We start from the raw sequence: 16452 nt of genomic DNA, 5'->3' as shown, positions 1-16452 counted from the left end.
CAAAATTAAATAAGAGGGGAAGGGAAGTTTAGATTTGCGAGTCAGAATTGATGATCATCAGAGTCGATTGTGATTGTTAGAATTAAGAGTTAGTGATGAAAGTCTGAAAGTGGTAAATGAAGCGTCAGCCGAATCAATCGTTCGATTTGATGCTTATTTAGGACTCTTATACAAGTAAAACAAGCAGGCGACAGCAATTATATGACTGTAGATGAGTTATTGAAATGTATGGGTATATTTTCTTTGCCATCAATAAATTGATGGTGAGCTTCCGAATGGTTTTTACAAATTTTTTTTTTCCTATTAATTTATATCTATTAAGAATATCAAAACAAAAATTTTCCCTTAAAAAAAATGGATTCGGTGAAGTCAATTTTGAGATGTTCCACATTATCATTTTACACTAAAAATGAAATATCTCCGGAACTAATCAGTCAATCATACTCATTTTCAATACCATCCGTTGCAGTGATAAAAGCACAATCTCGTCAAAATTTGAAGTTGATATCTCGATTTTTGTGGGGGTGAGAGTGCGTACAACATTTTTTTTTCAAAAACATAAAAGTGCCAATAACTATGATTTTTTCCAAAGTTCATTTTCAAATTTTTGATCGATTCCAATACAGCCAATCATGGCGAAGAGAATGTTCATTAGTTTTAAAGATATTTCGAAAAAACGATTTCTAAACAAATGATGATTTCTCAAAAACGGTTTGACCGATCTAGCAGAATTTTCATTCCATAGTTAGCCTCAACTCTTACCTGCTATTTGACGAAATTTCAAATTTTTTTGGAATTTTTTTACCCACCTTTATCTTTTCTTAACTAAAAAATGACCCCTGGCTAGGGGGCACCACGCACAGACATTCTCAAAAAATTTTGTATTTTTACGTTTCAGACCATTCTACATCGTTTCCAAGCAAAATTAGATTTTTTTTTCCGGTCGGGATCGGACGATTGCAATGCTTCCATTCGGAAGCAAAAAATATATAAATGTAAAAACTTTACTGCTAGTTCTTAGAATTTTAAATTCGTAACTTGCATCAGGAGAAAATCTAGAAAGCAAAGTGTAATTTCAGAATGTATTCTTTAAAATCAAATTAAGACCCATGAAAATTGAACCATTTTTGATTCCTAACATTTGTCTCTCTTCTTTCCCTGGCGAGCGCTTGACCCTTGTGATCTTTCGTTGTGACCGCTCTTTCGGACACTTTTTTTTAAATCATACATCTGCCTTACATTCTTTGTATATTTTTTACTCGTATCACTTCCATGAATCCCCCCCCCCTCTCCACAGCATCTCATTCTTAAAAATTTATCGGAAAAATTAGTCACTTATGCACAGAGAAAAAAAAATTTTTTGCCAAGAATATTTACTAACCACAAGAAAATATATTTGGCATTAGTATATCTTATGGGACTATTTATACAGTGATGGCCAGATTTACTGGTGGGAAGAATACATTTTTGGCAAAATTATTTTTTTTTCTCAGTGTGTATAGGAGGTCATGTATATCAAACTACTATATGTGTTGTCGGGTTATAATACTTTTTCATTTCTATACGATTTTCCAATTTTCATACATCGGTATTATACTATGATTTTTAATAAGAAAAATGTAATTTCCAATTACCTAACTATACAAAATACATACCCACATTGTAAATAACATTCAAAAACTAATATTGTAAACTTAGATATGGGGGAATTGTATAAAATGGTGGTATCAAAACTGGTGACGGGAGGAGGGAGGAGGCAGTAGAAGCCCAGGGGAATAGCCAAAGGAGAAGGTCTTATATATTTAATAGGTTTTATTTCCATTTTTCTATAAAAAGCGTCTAGCCGGATAAGCATGGTGAATTTGCCCCAGCGAATTTCAAGGCGACAACTTTTTGACATTTATGACCCAAGAAGATAATTCTGTCTGAAATTTCACATCTTTATGTTGATTCCCGGATTTTTAATCATTAAAAAACGTGTTTTTTTTTCATTTTCAAAATTATTTTAAAAATGTGAAATAATTCTGAAAAATCAAAACGAGTTCAAATTTATTCAGTATTTATTAAAAATTGTAGAATTATTTTTTCATATTTTTTTCTTGCTAAATCCTATTTTTCATCGCACCTAATCTTCTTTTAAATTAATTTCGATATGTACAGATTTTTCTAGTACTCTGAGGAAATTTAAGAGATGATTGTATTCTCAATTCCTTTGAAATTGAGGAAAAGGAAGTTTCAATGTTTTACATGCGACAGATAGGAAAAAATAAAAACTGCAAATTTGCACGTTTTTTGTTAAAAATACCTGCGGAGATAATTCCTAGAGGTTAATTAACTAGTAATTATAAGTATGTTCGTGGTATGACAGGTCATACTTATGTATACTTAACAATGATGAAATATCTCCGAAGGATCTATGTGAATTCCTTATTTGAACACTTTTCATTATCAATCTCATGCTGTGAAAACGAGATTTTATACATTTTTTCCGAATTTTGGACTATTTGTAGTGGCCAATTACATTCTACGAATGCTTGGGATGCAGTTTCTCTTTAGAAAAATATCAAAGCTGATGTATGGCTCAATTTTCAATAAAAACCGGAAAATTTGCAGTTTTTTTTTATGTATTGCAGCCAAAACATTGAATCTTTTTTGGTTCAATTTGAAGGAAATTTAGAGTAGAATCACTTTAATCTCCTCAGAGTAGTAGAAAAATCTGTACACATCAAAATTGATTTTAAACAAAGTTTGAGTGATAAAAAATAGAATTTAGCAAGGGAAAAATATGAAAAAAAAATTGGCACAATCTTGAAATGTTCTTGTTTTTTTTAATTTTTTCAGATTTTTAAAACAAATTTTAGTATGACAAAAAAGAAAAAACACGTTGTTTAATTACTAAAAATCAGGGAATCAAGTTAAAGATCTGAAATTTTCCACAGAAGTATCGTTTTGGATCATAAATATGTCAAAAAACTGGCGCCTTGAAATTCGCTGGGGGAAGATTCGCCATGCTTATCCGGTTAGACCCTTTCCTAAATTTGCAAACAATTTACAAATCAAAAAGAGATTGGTAAAATTTTTTTAATTTCGACAATCTCTTTATTTAAAAAATCGCTGTCATTAATGTCTTAGAATTCTGAGTCGGCTAACAATTTTAGCTCTCCAAGATGCCCATTCTTTCGGTGAAGGAATGAATATACTCTACCATTTGGAAGCTTATGATATGTGCTTTCAAATAATCGAATATCATGCCATCATATAACGCTTGGGAATTTCCGTTTTGAAAACAATATTGTATTTTTAGCAAAATAAACTATCTTTTTATATTATTTTCATCACGATGTGCCGAAAAGTAACTTTTCAGTCACGCTCCGTTTCGCTTCGCGTGCCTAAAAAGCGACTTTTCCGCATATTCTGATGAAAAATATTGTTCGCAACTCGTGCCGAAAGTAATTTTTGACGTGTGGGATCATATCACTCGCCTTCGGCTCGTGCTATAAACCTCCCACACGCCAAAAATCACTTTTCCGCACTTGTTACGAAATATACTATTCTAATTGGAATTTATGTTAATCATTAAAAATGAACGCCAATACACATCCCTTTAAATTGTTTATTGTAAAGTAGCAAGCTCAGATTTTTTACCAAAAATAATATAGCAATCGATATCTACGGAATCCACATTGTATTTAAAAGTGCTTTAGAAGTGTATTTAGAAGTGAATAGTGCTGTGCTCCATCAGTATGTTATAAAGGTAAGGCAAATTTATTATTAATTGAATGGAAAAGAAAAGTTGAAAAAGTAACCATCTATTGCTGAAAAGAAAAATTACGAAACATTCGTGAAAAACTTCAGAAGCGACGGAATTTTCGTGACGCTGTAGAGCTATTTCGTTATTTTTATTTACTCTATTCGATATCTTTGAATACATGAAAATGTCAAATTATTCATATTATCAGTGACATTAACCTTAAGTTTGAAAATTTTAATAGGAAGTATGAACGAAAAAACGGATAGATAGCTTCACCTCAGCGGGAAAGCTCTGGGGGCCATTCAAAATGACGTTTGAGCGAGAAGAAATTCTGAAATTGCTAAAATTGTATAAATTGTGTGAAATTAAATTTTAGAATATAAAAAAAACGCTACATTTTGGAGGAAAGGTTAAGATGTGCGGGGGTGTATCTGCAAAGTAACCATTTGAAAAATTTTACGTTGAGTGAGCTCGCCGGGTTTATGAATATAATATGTTTATATAAGCGTGAAAGATTTTGTTTTGAGGATTTATCCGAGCGTGCAACGTCAAATTTTTGTCAAATCCTTCTTATTTCTACATTTTTTCAATAATTCAATGTATGGCAAAATGGGAAATTATTTGACAGATTTGGCCTAGGAGAGGCATGTCGGACAATATTATAAAAATTCGAAAAATGATGAACATGGAAATCTTGCAATGTTGATACACATTGCGGAAACTACGGAAAATGGCAAATTATCGTAAAAATAACGCATCTGGAAGACGGGTGATGAGGAGGGGGATTTTGAAAATTGAAAAAAATTTGAAAATATCGCCAAGGTTATGTAAGATGAGAAATTATTTGTTAAATTTCGCATAGAAAGTGAAGTGGACGCAAAATTTTTTTAATAAAAAAACAGTTGTAAATCTAGAAAACATGGCGGAAACTATGGAAGATGGCAAATTATGGAATGAATTTTGCCTAGGAAAAATAAGGGGGCAAAATTTTAATAATTCAAAAAATGCCAAAAATTCAAAATTAGTAAATTAAAAAACAAAATTAACTTTTTTTTTATTAAAAAGAAAATTCCGAAACACATTAAGATAGCGATTTTTGATTAAAATTTGAAATACATCCAAAATGTCTTTTTTTTTTTAATTTTAAAGGTTGGAAAAATTTCAGAAATTTAAAAAATATCTTGTTTTTTTAAGAAGTTTGCCAAAAATTTGATAATTTTGAAAATTGATATATGAAGTTAAAATTGAGATCGCAGAAAAATCTTTCCCTTCTCCCCGCCTTTATTAAAAATTATGGATCTCCCTTAGTTTCAGAGATATTTTTTGGCCAACTCACCGAATGAATTTCTTTAGCTTTCATTGTCAATGTAACCCTCCTGTACGTACTCCCCCAAGATGCACGTTATCTATAACTCTCTCTTCATGCCCCAATTTCTATCATCAATTTCTATTATCGCCTTTTAAAACTTCCAACGTAATTTTTATTTTGTTTAATATGACAACTTTCTTCAATTCAGATAAATTTAGTATATTATACCATAGTATATTAGAGAATATTGCTGAAGAACAGATTTTTCTAAAATGTACAAACTAGTTTTTGAATCCATTTTTTTCTTCTGTGCACTTATTATATTAAGTTCAAACAAGTTTGTGTGCGACTTCGAGGAAGTATTAAAATGCGCCGTTGTCCGGGAAGCGTCATTGCATTGAGTATTTTTGTATTGATCGATAGAAACTTTTTTTTGTATGGAAAAGATCAATATTTTTAGACGATGAGACAATAGACGAGTGAAAATTTAGGGGGCGTGTTACAACGTGTTTTCAACGTCGTCGGGGACATTCAGGACGTTGATATTACGTTGACCAGCTTACGTAGCTGAATGAACCGATAAATGTGCTTCCGACGTACATATCCGTACTTATTTTCATTTCTTCCGCATTTTCTGTGGAAAGTACGTCGAAACATTCATTCATCCCGTATGCCTTCAAGATCTAAATAAAAATCGATGAATTAGTTTAATGCATGTCAGGCCCAATTGGATGGATCAAATTTGTATTAACCCGAGAGGCGACTTTGAAAAAAAAAGAAAAAAAAAAACAGATCGGATCATCAGGTGTCGAGATATTTTTTTCCCGCGATCCGAGAAATATTCCCTTCCGGTGACCCATCCTGTTTCTGCCCCGGCTGGATGCTGCTTAGCATCAATTATAATTTTTATAATAATAATATAATTTTTTTATGAATTGATAATTTTTTGGGGATTTACACATGCAATGGCGTGGGAGGGAAATGATAAGAGGGAAACTAAGGACAATACGAACAATATAAAAGGCAGCGGGGTTCAATGGGATGAGGTGAATTGCGAAGTCGGTTCAAAATATGCAAAAGATTCAAGCGAAAAAATTGAACATCAAAGAAAAGTACGTTTTAAACGTTGAGATTATGCTAGGGGATCCGGTAAAATTTTGATTCGGGAACACGTTCCAATTACTGCGGTCACGGATGAGTGTCTCTATATAAAATAGTAGGGGGTGTGCCTCTCAACGGACGAATCCCATTGGAGCATTTCACCGTTGGCCTATTCACGTAGCTAGCGATTGAGCCGATGGTCAGTCTGACGGAGCGAATCACGAGTATATTATTGGAATGTGGATAGAGCTCATTGTTGAATAAATCAACCTCCTTAATTTATTTTTTCAGTTGATATTTTTTTTTATTTAAATAGAAATAATAATTTGTATGACATTTACTTTGATAATTATATTATTTGGTGTTGAAAATCGGTGAAGGATGTTACCAAGAAAAATTCCAGTGAGTAAAAAATCAATTTTTTATTACATTTTACCTTATTCCACTTCAAATTGAAAAAATTATCGATATTTATCTCTACGGTCAAAAAAGAGAAAATTAATTTCGAATTATTCACTCACGTGGGCTAAAAAAATTGAGAATCTTTATCCGATTTGCTGTTTTCGTATTTCCAATAGCCGATGAAGGTATCTGAAACCAATTCTCACTCACTCGTGTGAATTAGTTAAAAAGGCCAAAGAATGGAGGGCGAAAAATTGTTATATGTTGCCAAATTTTGTTAGCAATTTTAGACATTTTTCTCACGCCTCGCTGATAGGTCAAACCCAAGGGGTAACTCTCGATCGGATTCATTCGGCCTTATTTAAACTCATTTAAATGCATTTCAATAAAGCAAAAGCAAAAAGGTGGGCCACATTTTTTTTGGGTTCAACTTCGATTTTGCACAAAAAACACTTTCCGAGGGACTAAGATTTCTCCACGTTCCAGGTCATTTTAAGCCATCTGAGATCAACTTTTGGAGATAATCCAGAAAATTTTTTTAAAGGCAATTTCGTTGGGACCCACGATTGTTCACGTTTCAAACGATTTTGAATCATCTGCGCCGAACTTTATGAGATAGTTTTTAACAAATTTTCAGTTAATTTTTGCGAAATTTATTTAAATTGTGCCAGAACGTGGTAAAAACAGTTTATTGGGAATTATTAAAGATTTACGTTTCAGGTTTCAGTTTTCGCCTTCGGCTCGTACTATAAGCCTCCCGCACACCAAAAATCACTTTTCTGCGCTTGTTACAAAATATACTATTTTTCAATACTATTGTTTCTTCGCTCATAGATTAGCAATCGGGTTCTAATTGGATTGAAATTTTTGGAGGATTCTCAATAATGCATATTATTATAGTTAATCGTGCGCATCGTCAAATTTAATCACAATAATATCTTGCTACTTTTTTAAATTACCATGTATTCCATTGAATATATTTTGGAAGGCATTCTCGATTGAATTAATGCTTAATAGATCGGAATCTAACAATAATTGAGTCAATTCTTCGATACCACAAACAAGATTTTCCCTACGCTTTTACCCCACGAATTATGCTTAAATCTTCCAAGCATTATGCTTACATCACAGCATAATAATATATATAGGTCTGTGTCTCTAAAAAACGAATTTCGTTTGATCGGTATCGGGTCGATTTGATTGTTCAACACTTAATTTCGGCCCCTCATTTTCTATACCCTTCATTTTTCCACCTTAGATTTTTTGGCGCTCAATTTCTTCCCTTTTGGTTTCCACTCTTATTTTGTTTTACTTTTGTCGTAATTATAAAATTTTTTAATATAGTTAATCATACAATCCTCCTTAAATTCAAACTCAATCGAAATAACAAAGAAGCGAATATTTTGAGCCACAATTAGATTTGAATAATAATTTTTGGAATGATCTTCGAAAAATGTTCAAAATATTCTTTGGAGTTCTGTTCTTATTAGGAAGATGGAGGGTTGACTGTCATTGAGGATGGAAATAGCAGACGTCACTATTCCTACAAGAACCATGTTTACCACTTCGGATCTTCGACTTCTATTGCCACGAATTATCGATGTTGCGAATATCAAACAGCGTTTAATTGTAAAGTAAAACTGCGCAGAACTCACGACGGCACATTCACTCTAATAGGAGGGGAACATCGGCACAGGGCCAGACAAGAAGAGAAAGAGAATGCTGCTGCCAGGGTGGAAATGAAACGAGATGCTAGCATAACCCATAATACCCCTATGGATATCTTCCTCAGAGTTTCAAGAAAGTAAGAAATCTTTGCAAATTTAAAACATTCCACCTCATTGTATTCAAATGGGCATTGAAAAAAATGTACTCTTCCAATTATCAGCTTCCATACGCAGACGAAATTCAATTTTAGAGTAGTATTTTATGAGACACTAAATTATCACTGTTCAATAATGGATGAATTTCTTGATAGACCTTATAACAAAATATCTGAATATCTTCATCTCCTCAGTCATCGATTACAACTCGTCAACTCTTCCAACTCTTGCCAAAACACTCAATATTCTTTTCGCATATTTGCAATATTTTCGCCGTCAAGTGAAAATTACGACGCATATACATTCTTTGTTGAATGGATCATCAGAAAGGAAGAATTACCTTAAATAATCGTTTTTTACCCAAAGCGAGCAAGCTGGATAAAATATGGAGTTGTTCGTTTAGTACATATAGAAAACTATCATCCCGCTGCGGTGCTGTAATAATAAAGTTACTAATAATTACGTAGATTAATGCATCCGTATATGAACATCTATACAGATGAACTATCGATATACAGTAGACTCTCGTTAGTTGCACTCTCGATAGTTGCCACTCTTTCTCCTGATTCGCGTTTCAGACGCTCGAGCGATACCCCTACTCCGCCTCCGATCGATATCGTAACCAAAATACGAAAGAGCCATGCTTGTGTACCACACACACGTTGTTTCCCCGGCACAAGTATTTCTTCAATTATTTTATTCGACACCGAAAAAGAAAATACTTTTTGTCCCTTTAAATTTCCCAGAATTGAGACCGAGCGGCGCGCAGGAGTGGGGGCCCGAGTTAGTTGCCACTTTCCACGAATCGGGTACCCCTACAGCCCCTAACGTGTTGCAACTATCGAGAGTCCACTGTATTTATAAACATCTATAATATACGAATTATATAATTCCCCTATTTATCCGGAGGCAAGTCATTGAATTAACAACATTACCTGAATCACCAGAGGATTCTTAGAAAATGATTGGGTTCCCCTCTTCTTGAACTTGTAGGTATCCTGCTGCGGCACAACGCATCTCAGTGCCTGCAGCTGAAAGCTTGATCAGGCGGAAAAGAGAGGCAATTGGGCGACCAAGGGAACCTGAATCGTTAGAAGAATTGGGATCAATTCTTGTAAAAAATGACGAAATGGCGGAGATGGTCAGAGGCAATTTTAAAGGGGTCGTACATCCCCCAGGAGGCGCGGAAGGTTGTGCCCTCTTATTTATTAATGATGCAGTCTTAAATGACCTCAATACCGCAAAAATGATCCAAATTGATGGCACCATGAAGGTCTGTACCTTTTATCATATTGGGTATTCCTGTAGTTTGAAAATTTTTCACGGCATCTATCCTTTAATGTGAATAATCCAAAAAAATACCGTCACTTAGGTAATTTATGAATTTTCTTTGACTATTCTGTAGTATTCTACTGTATTCTACTTTACTTTACAATTCGACTCAATTCGTGGTTGAGGAGTTGGATCTTTGCAGATATAAAACTGTACTAAATATGGCTTTTTTAGGCGGTTCCAAATATTCCGACAGGAACACAGATATGGATTATTAGTATGAGAAAACGCAATAAGGTACGGAAATAAAATTCTCCAATAGAACTTTCATCATTTTCGAACATGGTTTTCACCATATTATCCTGTCTGTTCTTATTCATAGTCATTTGCAGTAGGATTCGCCTATTGCCGAGGCGCTAAAGCAGTTCTGTACGAAGCCATCTTAAGACGACTACTTGAATTGGCCCCAGGTCTTAAAGACGTTCAGCTCATCATCTCTGATTTTGAGAAAGCAGCATTGAAAGCTTTTCGCTTGGTGTTTCCTAGAGCCAGGATTCAAGGTTGCTGGTTTCATTTTGTTAAAGTGAGTCGCATTATTTTATTTTTACATTGCACACTCGTCATTTTATTACTGGTCATTATTATATGTCGCGTGAGTTTAGGAACAAGTTCAATTAGATGTTGGGTATTTTGTTGTCTGATTGTAGGCCATGTCTGACCATTGGAAACAGCTGAGACTCAGGAATGCTCCATCTGAACCAAAACTGATAACCCGCTCTCTGGCATTATTACCACCTGAACTCGTACATATTGGTGTGAAAGTTATTGAAGAGATCTGCAATCTATATCATGAGATTTTCGCCAATCTCAAAAGATGGGCGGCTTATATACAAGGAGAATGGGGAGGGAAACCAGAAGTGGTGTCAGTCTTTAGTTCATGTATTAGGACAAACAACGATTCTGAGGCATTCAATAGGCATTTCACAACTCGAGCTGGTGGTCGCAAGCCAAGAGTTTATGTATTCATTCGTAAGCACTAAACTTATAGTTGATTAGAGAAATACAAAAAAATACAGTACTGTACAATAATGGCAGTCGTTTTTGCAGGAAATTTGCAGGACATAATTAATAATGAAGTTGTCAATTTGAAAAGATCAGATGCGAACATCCCACTGGTGAAAGTAAAGAAACGAGAGCAAATATTGACTAAAGATGAGCAAATTATAAAGGCTCAAAAGACCCTCCTCAGAGACGGGTAATAACAAAGACTTATAACATTTTTTAGTGTAGAGTGTAAAGTAACATTTAACAAAATTTTGATCCATTGTTCTTTTTGTAGGATTACTCAACAGGATGTCTACGATTTTATGAAAAGTCGCTTGTCACCTCATTTATCGCAAATAATTGATGAGGAAAGATTGAACTTGGCGCAAGGAAAAGTGACCAGTAAGTTAAACGATTACTCAATTAATTATCAATTAATCAATTAATTGATTATTAATTATAACGTCTTTTCAGTGGTACGTAATACGAATCAATGCTTCAAATATTCATTTTTACAGACACAACGTATGTGAAGAAACCTAAGCCTGCAATAAAAAGCTTGTCCCCAGACGATGAAGAGTATGGAGGTGAGACTAGTTTATGGCCTTCTTTTGAATAAAGAATTAATGATAAGGTCCCGAGGAAATTTATTCGTAATTTATTTATTTAATTTCAGTGAAAAGAAAACGTCCACATAAGAAAAGTCCTAAAGCAATGGTGGTGACTAAAAAGGCCAAAGGTCATGAAGAAGCAGGAGCCGCTACATCAGGGTAGCAATTCCTGGCAAATTGTTGAACAAGCCAGAGTACATTATATTGTTTAATTACTCGTTGAAGATCTCGAACATTAATAATCATAAACCATAATTTTTCATAGTTATGCTTCTTGTATTCCGTGTTTCGATGGACATAAATCTGTGCCTAATAAAGTGGTAAAATTGGAAAACTACCAAAGAATGATTATCAAAAATGTGATAATTAAATTTTAAACAATTATAAAGAAATAAAATCTATGATGAAACCAATAATGACTAATATTTTGAAGCTGCAAGGCTCATCGTGTATCCAGTGAATCAGAAACTGGACAAGTTTGATCTTTCAAATCCGACATTAAGAACTCCAGTACGTCCTGATCGTGATCGATGCCTCCATTGGCAGACTGATTGTCCGAAAACGTGCAGGCTTGGTCGCCCAAATTCCCCATTAAGTACCGCAGTAGCTCCTGATCGTGATACATGCTTCGATTGGCGAATTGATCATCGTCTGAAATGTTAATTTCCAAATAACGGCGAGGTTTGGAATAATCCGATTCGTCTCTCAATCGCTAATAGGAAAAACTTTTCAATGTACCTGATTCCTTATTTTTTTTGAGTAAGTTACCGAGGTCGACTTCTATGGCTGTAGTTTCTCCTCCCATCGATTCAGGTGAAAAGAAATTGCCAGAAGTAGTAGCATCCATTCGCAGTATCCATTCTTGGCAATCTTCATTAACCAATCCTGCAGCCTCGACATGATCGAAGTCGAGTTCCTCAACCATGGCTACTTGTTCCATTGATTCAATAGAAGAGGAATCGCCGGACTCAGTCTCATCCACTTCTAGAATGATGGCGTGGGAATCTGGGCAATCTTCAAGCGATTGTTCAGTTTCCACATGGTCGAAGTCGAGTTCCTCAATCATGGCTACTTGTTCCATTGAGTTAATGGAAGAGGAATCGCAAGACTCAGTCTCATCCACTTCTAGAATGATGTCTTGGGAATCTTCAACAAGCGATTGTGCAGTTTCCACATCGTCGAGGCTGACTTTTTCCTTCGTGATTATTCCACTCGCTGGTTTAGTTGAAAAATAATTCCGGTCATCAGTATCATCTATTCCTATCATCTCGTCTTCTGAATCTTCATAAGACGATCTTGTAATTTCTGTATGATCACCTTTGAAGAACTTGGACACTTGCTCTTCGACTACTGAATTGCTGGTGCTAGTTGAAGATTCCAACGCATTTTCTATAAGTAATGAACACTCGATTAATTAAAGAAAATATGATCAATTTCGTTATCCGTTCGTCAATTAATTCCAAGAATTTCGTAATCATTCTCTTTCGAAAACTCGCAACTTTACCATGTATTACGATTTACCTTCTCGAGGTCGCTTAGTCAGCCCTGCGAATTTTAACTTGCATTGATTAACCTCTTTGGTCGTTGGAGATGGTTTTGTACTTGCAATATCGAAAAGAGGACGTGGATCATGATCTGAAATTACTAAAAATTATATTTCACTGTACAATAGTAAATTTCTAAAGACTTTCTGTACATTACATTTTAACAGGATCATGCCATCTAATTTATGCAAAAACTCTCGATGTAGGCTCATGTGGAAAAATTCATCTATTGAAATCCTAGAATATGAAAGAATTCGAAATTATGCGAGCAGGACTACCATAAATTCAGTGTGATTTACATTCGAGGTAAAATGGGCACATACTTGTTGACATTGAGCAACCTGAGGCTTCGTTGGACTTCCTTATGGTCATAGTCTCTTATGAGAGGTGTAGTTTTATCTTTACACTTTTTTTTTCCGGTGCTCGAGAAGGCGTCTCGCATGGTTACCTCATGTTATATTACAATATCCAGGGAATCTGCCCAAAAAAATTTTTTTTCGTTTTCATTTCCATTGCGCTCCCTTGTCCTATCAGTGAAGAAGTTTCAATGAACGATTCTTTTCGTTGAAACTCTAAAGGAAAATATAATCTCCTTGATACCACTCGCATTTCAAAATAATTCGTGTATTTCCCTTGAGGTTCTCTCTGTACGAACAAAGGTGTTCATTTTTTTCTGAAAAAAATCACTCGTAATGTTTCAATCTTCAAAACTTAACGCCATCGTTTGCTTGCAATGAACAAATAGGGAGCTACTAGATCATTTTGAAGTTCCCGTGGTATTACATATGACATAATGTATGCAATAAGTTAAATGAGTCTTATTTTCGAAGACAACAAATTAAAAAAAAATAAATTGTAATATCAATACTTAATAAAGAGATGTAGGGTAATGTGATTTTTAATCATATTTACCGGTTAACTTTGCAACGGTTTTCGATTTAGCCAGTTTAGACACAAGGAAGCGACCCAAAGCTTCTGAGCGTTTAGCTAAGAGGCAAGCTTCACTAGGTGGAACAAGGCTGCTCAACCGCTTTTGCCATTGATTCTTGAAAAAGGCGAAGAATACGGCGGATTCGGATGTCTTGCGGCATTTCCATCGACCATGGCGGAGATCTGTAATAGCCCTGCTTGAATATCTTCCGATGTAGCACATAAACCAAGCATCCAACATGCATGGAGAATATCCAGTGGTGGATTTCCCTTCATTATACTATTCCACAATTCGCATACCGCCTACAAATAATAGAAAGAAATAGTATCAATAAACATTATCATGAAATTCATAAGACCATCCAATTCTGGATGATTACCTGTACGAAATCGAGCCATGATATGCTGATTGTCGCTTGTGGAAAAACCGCGTGAATTGTCTCTACTGTGCACTCATCCGAAGGGGTCACTACCGAACGCACAGCCTTCATCCCCGGTGCTAGCTCAACGATACGTGTCAGGGTCTGCTCGTAAAGTTTACCTGATCTCTCTCAAGCATATATAAACACAGCTCCAAACGTCTGGATAACAAATCATGCAAAATTCTTTATAAACAAAATAGATATGCAATAGGAGGATTGAAAGATATTCGCTTGTCTTTTATATTCAAAATATTCCACGAATTTTCGATGTCCAAAAACCTTCATTCAATTTCGTTTGTTAGAAAATCAAATAATCAAGTCTTATGGAATGTTACGAAGCAACTCACCGATTGTTTATCACCATTCTTGTTCGTCACATGGATGATCATCATTTCATCATCGATGGCACCTTCTAGTAAAACCTACATTGATGGAATTTTTTTTTTTTTAGAATGATACTGACTTAAAATTAGACCAATTGCTTTTCTTTTGATACCTACATTTTTGACGTGACTGATCACTATTGCGTCAGTTGTGTTGAGCAGATTTATCATTCCATCGGATGCAAGTATCAAAGCCTCTTGAGTATCAACAGTAATTAATCCCTTCACGATGGCCTGACGTTTCTCTATCATCCTCATGTCTGATTGAAAGTTGGTTATACTTTCGGGAATTGTGCATCTCAATGTCGCCTTTCTGACCATCTCTTTAATGGCAACAGGCGTTTTCACCTCACCGTATCTAAACCGAATGAAAAAAAAACATCAATCATTAATTATCATTAATTAATCAAATTAAATTAATTCTTAATTAATAAATTTAAGTACATGATGAAAAAGAAGAAAATATACTTTGTGATAATTAAAAATACCTTTCAATCAACTGTCTTGTTAAATGACCAATGTTGACGTTTTCTTCCTTCAAACCCTCCAAGAGATCGGCTTTTAACTCAAGGTTCTTGACGACTTTGAAATCAATCACATCCGAGTGTGTCCCTGTCATCTCCATGGTACCATCAACGTGCCGATGAAGTACAACGTCACAACCAGTCTGCGATCGGGTAGCACAACGCCAAGTGTCTTCTTCCAAATCACGGCTATCTTTATGATACCGAAATCGTTTATATAAATAAACAAATGTACCCGTCCTCTGACCTGGACATTTTTTAATGACATCCTCCTATGAATTGGTAAAATTCAGTTATTAAAAAAGAAAGTAATCATTATAAATTCAAAATATTATACAGAACGCACATACGCAGAAAGGAAATTGCAGATATTCAAAACCCACACGAAGGAAAATAATAGTGGAAGAACAAATAATTCCTGCCAAGTACGCTAGCAGTGTCCAAATTTATAATAATGTTTGGGAAAATTGATGTTCTTCTTATTGTGCGGATTTTATCAGCCTGCTACTCGACATCTCCAAATCATTATGATTAATACTTCCTATAATTAATACATTTCCGTTTGAGATAAATGAAACTATTAACATTAATCAAAAGTAATAATACTTACTAGAGCCATGATACATATAACTGGTAATACAATAAGTATTATGGAGACTTCACTTTTTTTCAATTTTCTTCCACTTGCCGATGTAAAAAAAGGTAGTTCTTCGTTGCTGTCGCTCTCAACGCAGTTGAGTCGTAACTGACTTGTGAGTTGTGACGAGGCAGAATTTTGCACCCCCCCCCCATGCCCCCTAATTAATACTTATTATTTTTCCTAGGCTAAGTTAGGTTTAAGTTACTCTTTTTTGCCACCGTCGGATAACCCATTCCCGAGATACTCCTTCACCCTACCCCATTTCCTCTCGCCGCGGTACTCACATCAACCGTGGAAAAGGACGACAACGATGAAGAAGAAAACCCCCCCGCCCGTTTCCCCTCGACACCGCACTCATCGCAGACTGGCTAAAAGGAGAAAACCCCCCACGAAGAGACTAGACACCACGTGACCCGGAAAAGAAAGAGACATCCCTCAACTGACCCTCAAGGAATAACTAAGAAGAAAAGGACACTCGATGACGAGTGCCACCGAGTAACCCCCATTATGACTGATAATCAGGGAAGAAGGTGTGAAGATAACTGGCAGTCATCACTTGTGATACAGCTGCCCCGTGACCAGTAGTGTTTTTGGAAAAGAGATTGTTCGGAGGAGAATTTCATTGTGTTGGAGATTTAGACTAGCGTGGAGACCCAGGAGTGGAGAAATCTGGAGAAGGAAGGAAAGAGGAAAAGT

At 35.2% G+C, this 16452-nt stretch overlaps 1 protein-coding gene across 1 annotated transcript; it reads left to right on the top strand.

The window, feature by feature from the left end:
- Positions 1–3656: 3656 nt before the first annotated feature.
- Positions 3657–11715, top strand: LOC105272896 (uncharacterized). Its single transcript, XM_011315127.1, has 10 exons — positions 3657–3754; positions 8054–8367; positions 9380–9659; positions 9893–9955; positions 10041–10241; positions 10366–10687; positions 10766–10913; positions 10998–11104; positions 11221–11289; positions 11379–11715. The coding sequence occupies exons 2-10, from the start codon at positions 8303–8305 to the stop codon at positions 11474–11476; spliced, it is 1353 nt and encodes a 450-aa protein (XP_011313429.1). The 5' UTR covers positions 3657–3754; positions 8054–8302; the 3' UTR covers positions 11477–11715.
- Positions 11716–16452: the final 4737 nt, after the last annotated feature.

The sequence above is a fragment of the Fopius arisanus genome, unplaced genomic scaffold (assembly GCF_000806365.1).
Source record: "Fopius arisanus strain USDA-PBARC FA_bdor unplaced genomic scaffold, ASM80636v1 scaffold00384, whole genome shotgun sequence".
NCBI classification, from domain to species: domain Eukaryota; kingdom Metazoa; phylum Arthropoda; class Insecta; order Hymenoptera; family Braconidae; genus Fopius; species Fopius arisanus.
This window is presented reverse-complemented; position numbering and strand designations above follow the sequence as displayed.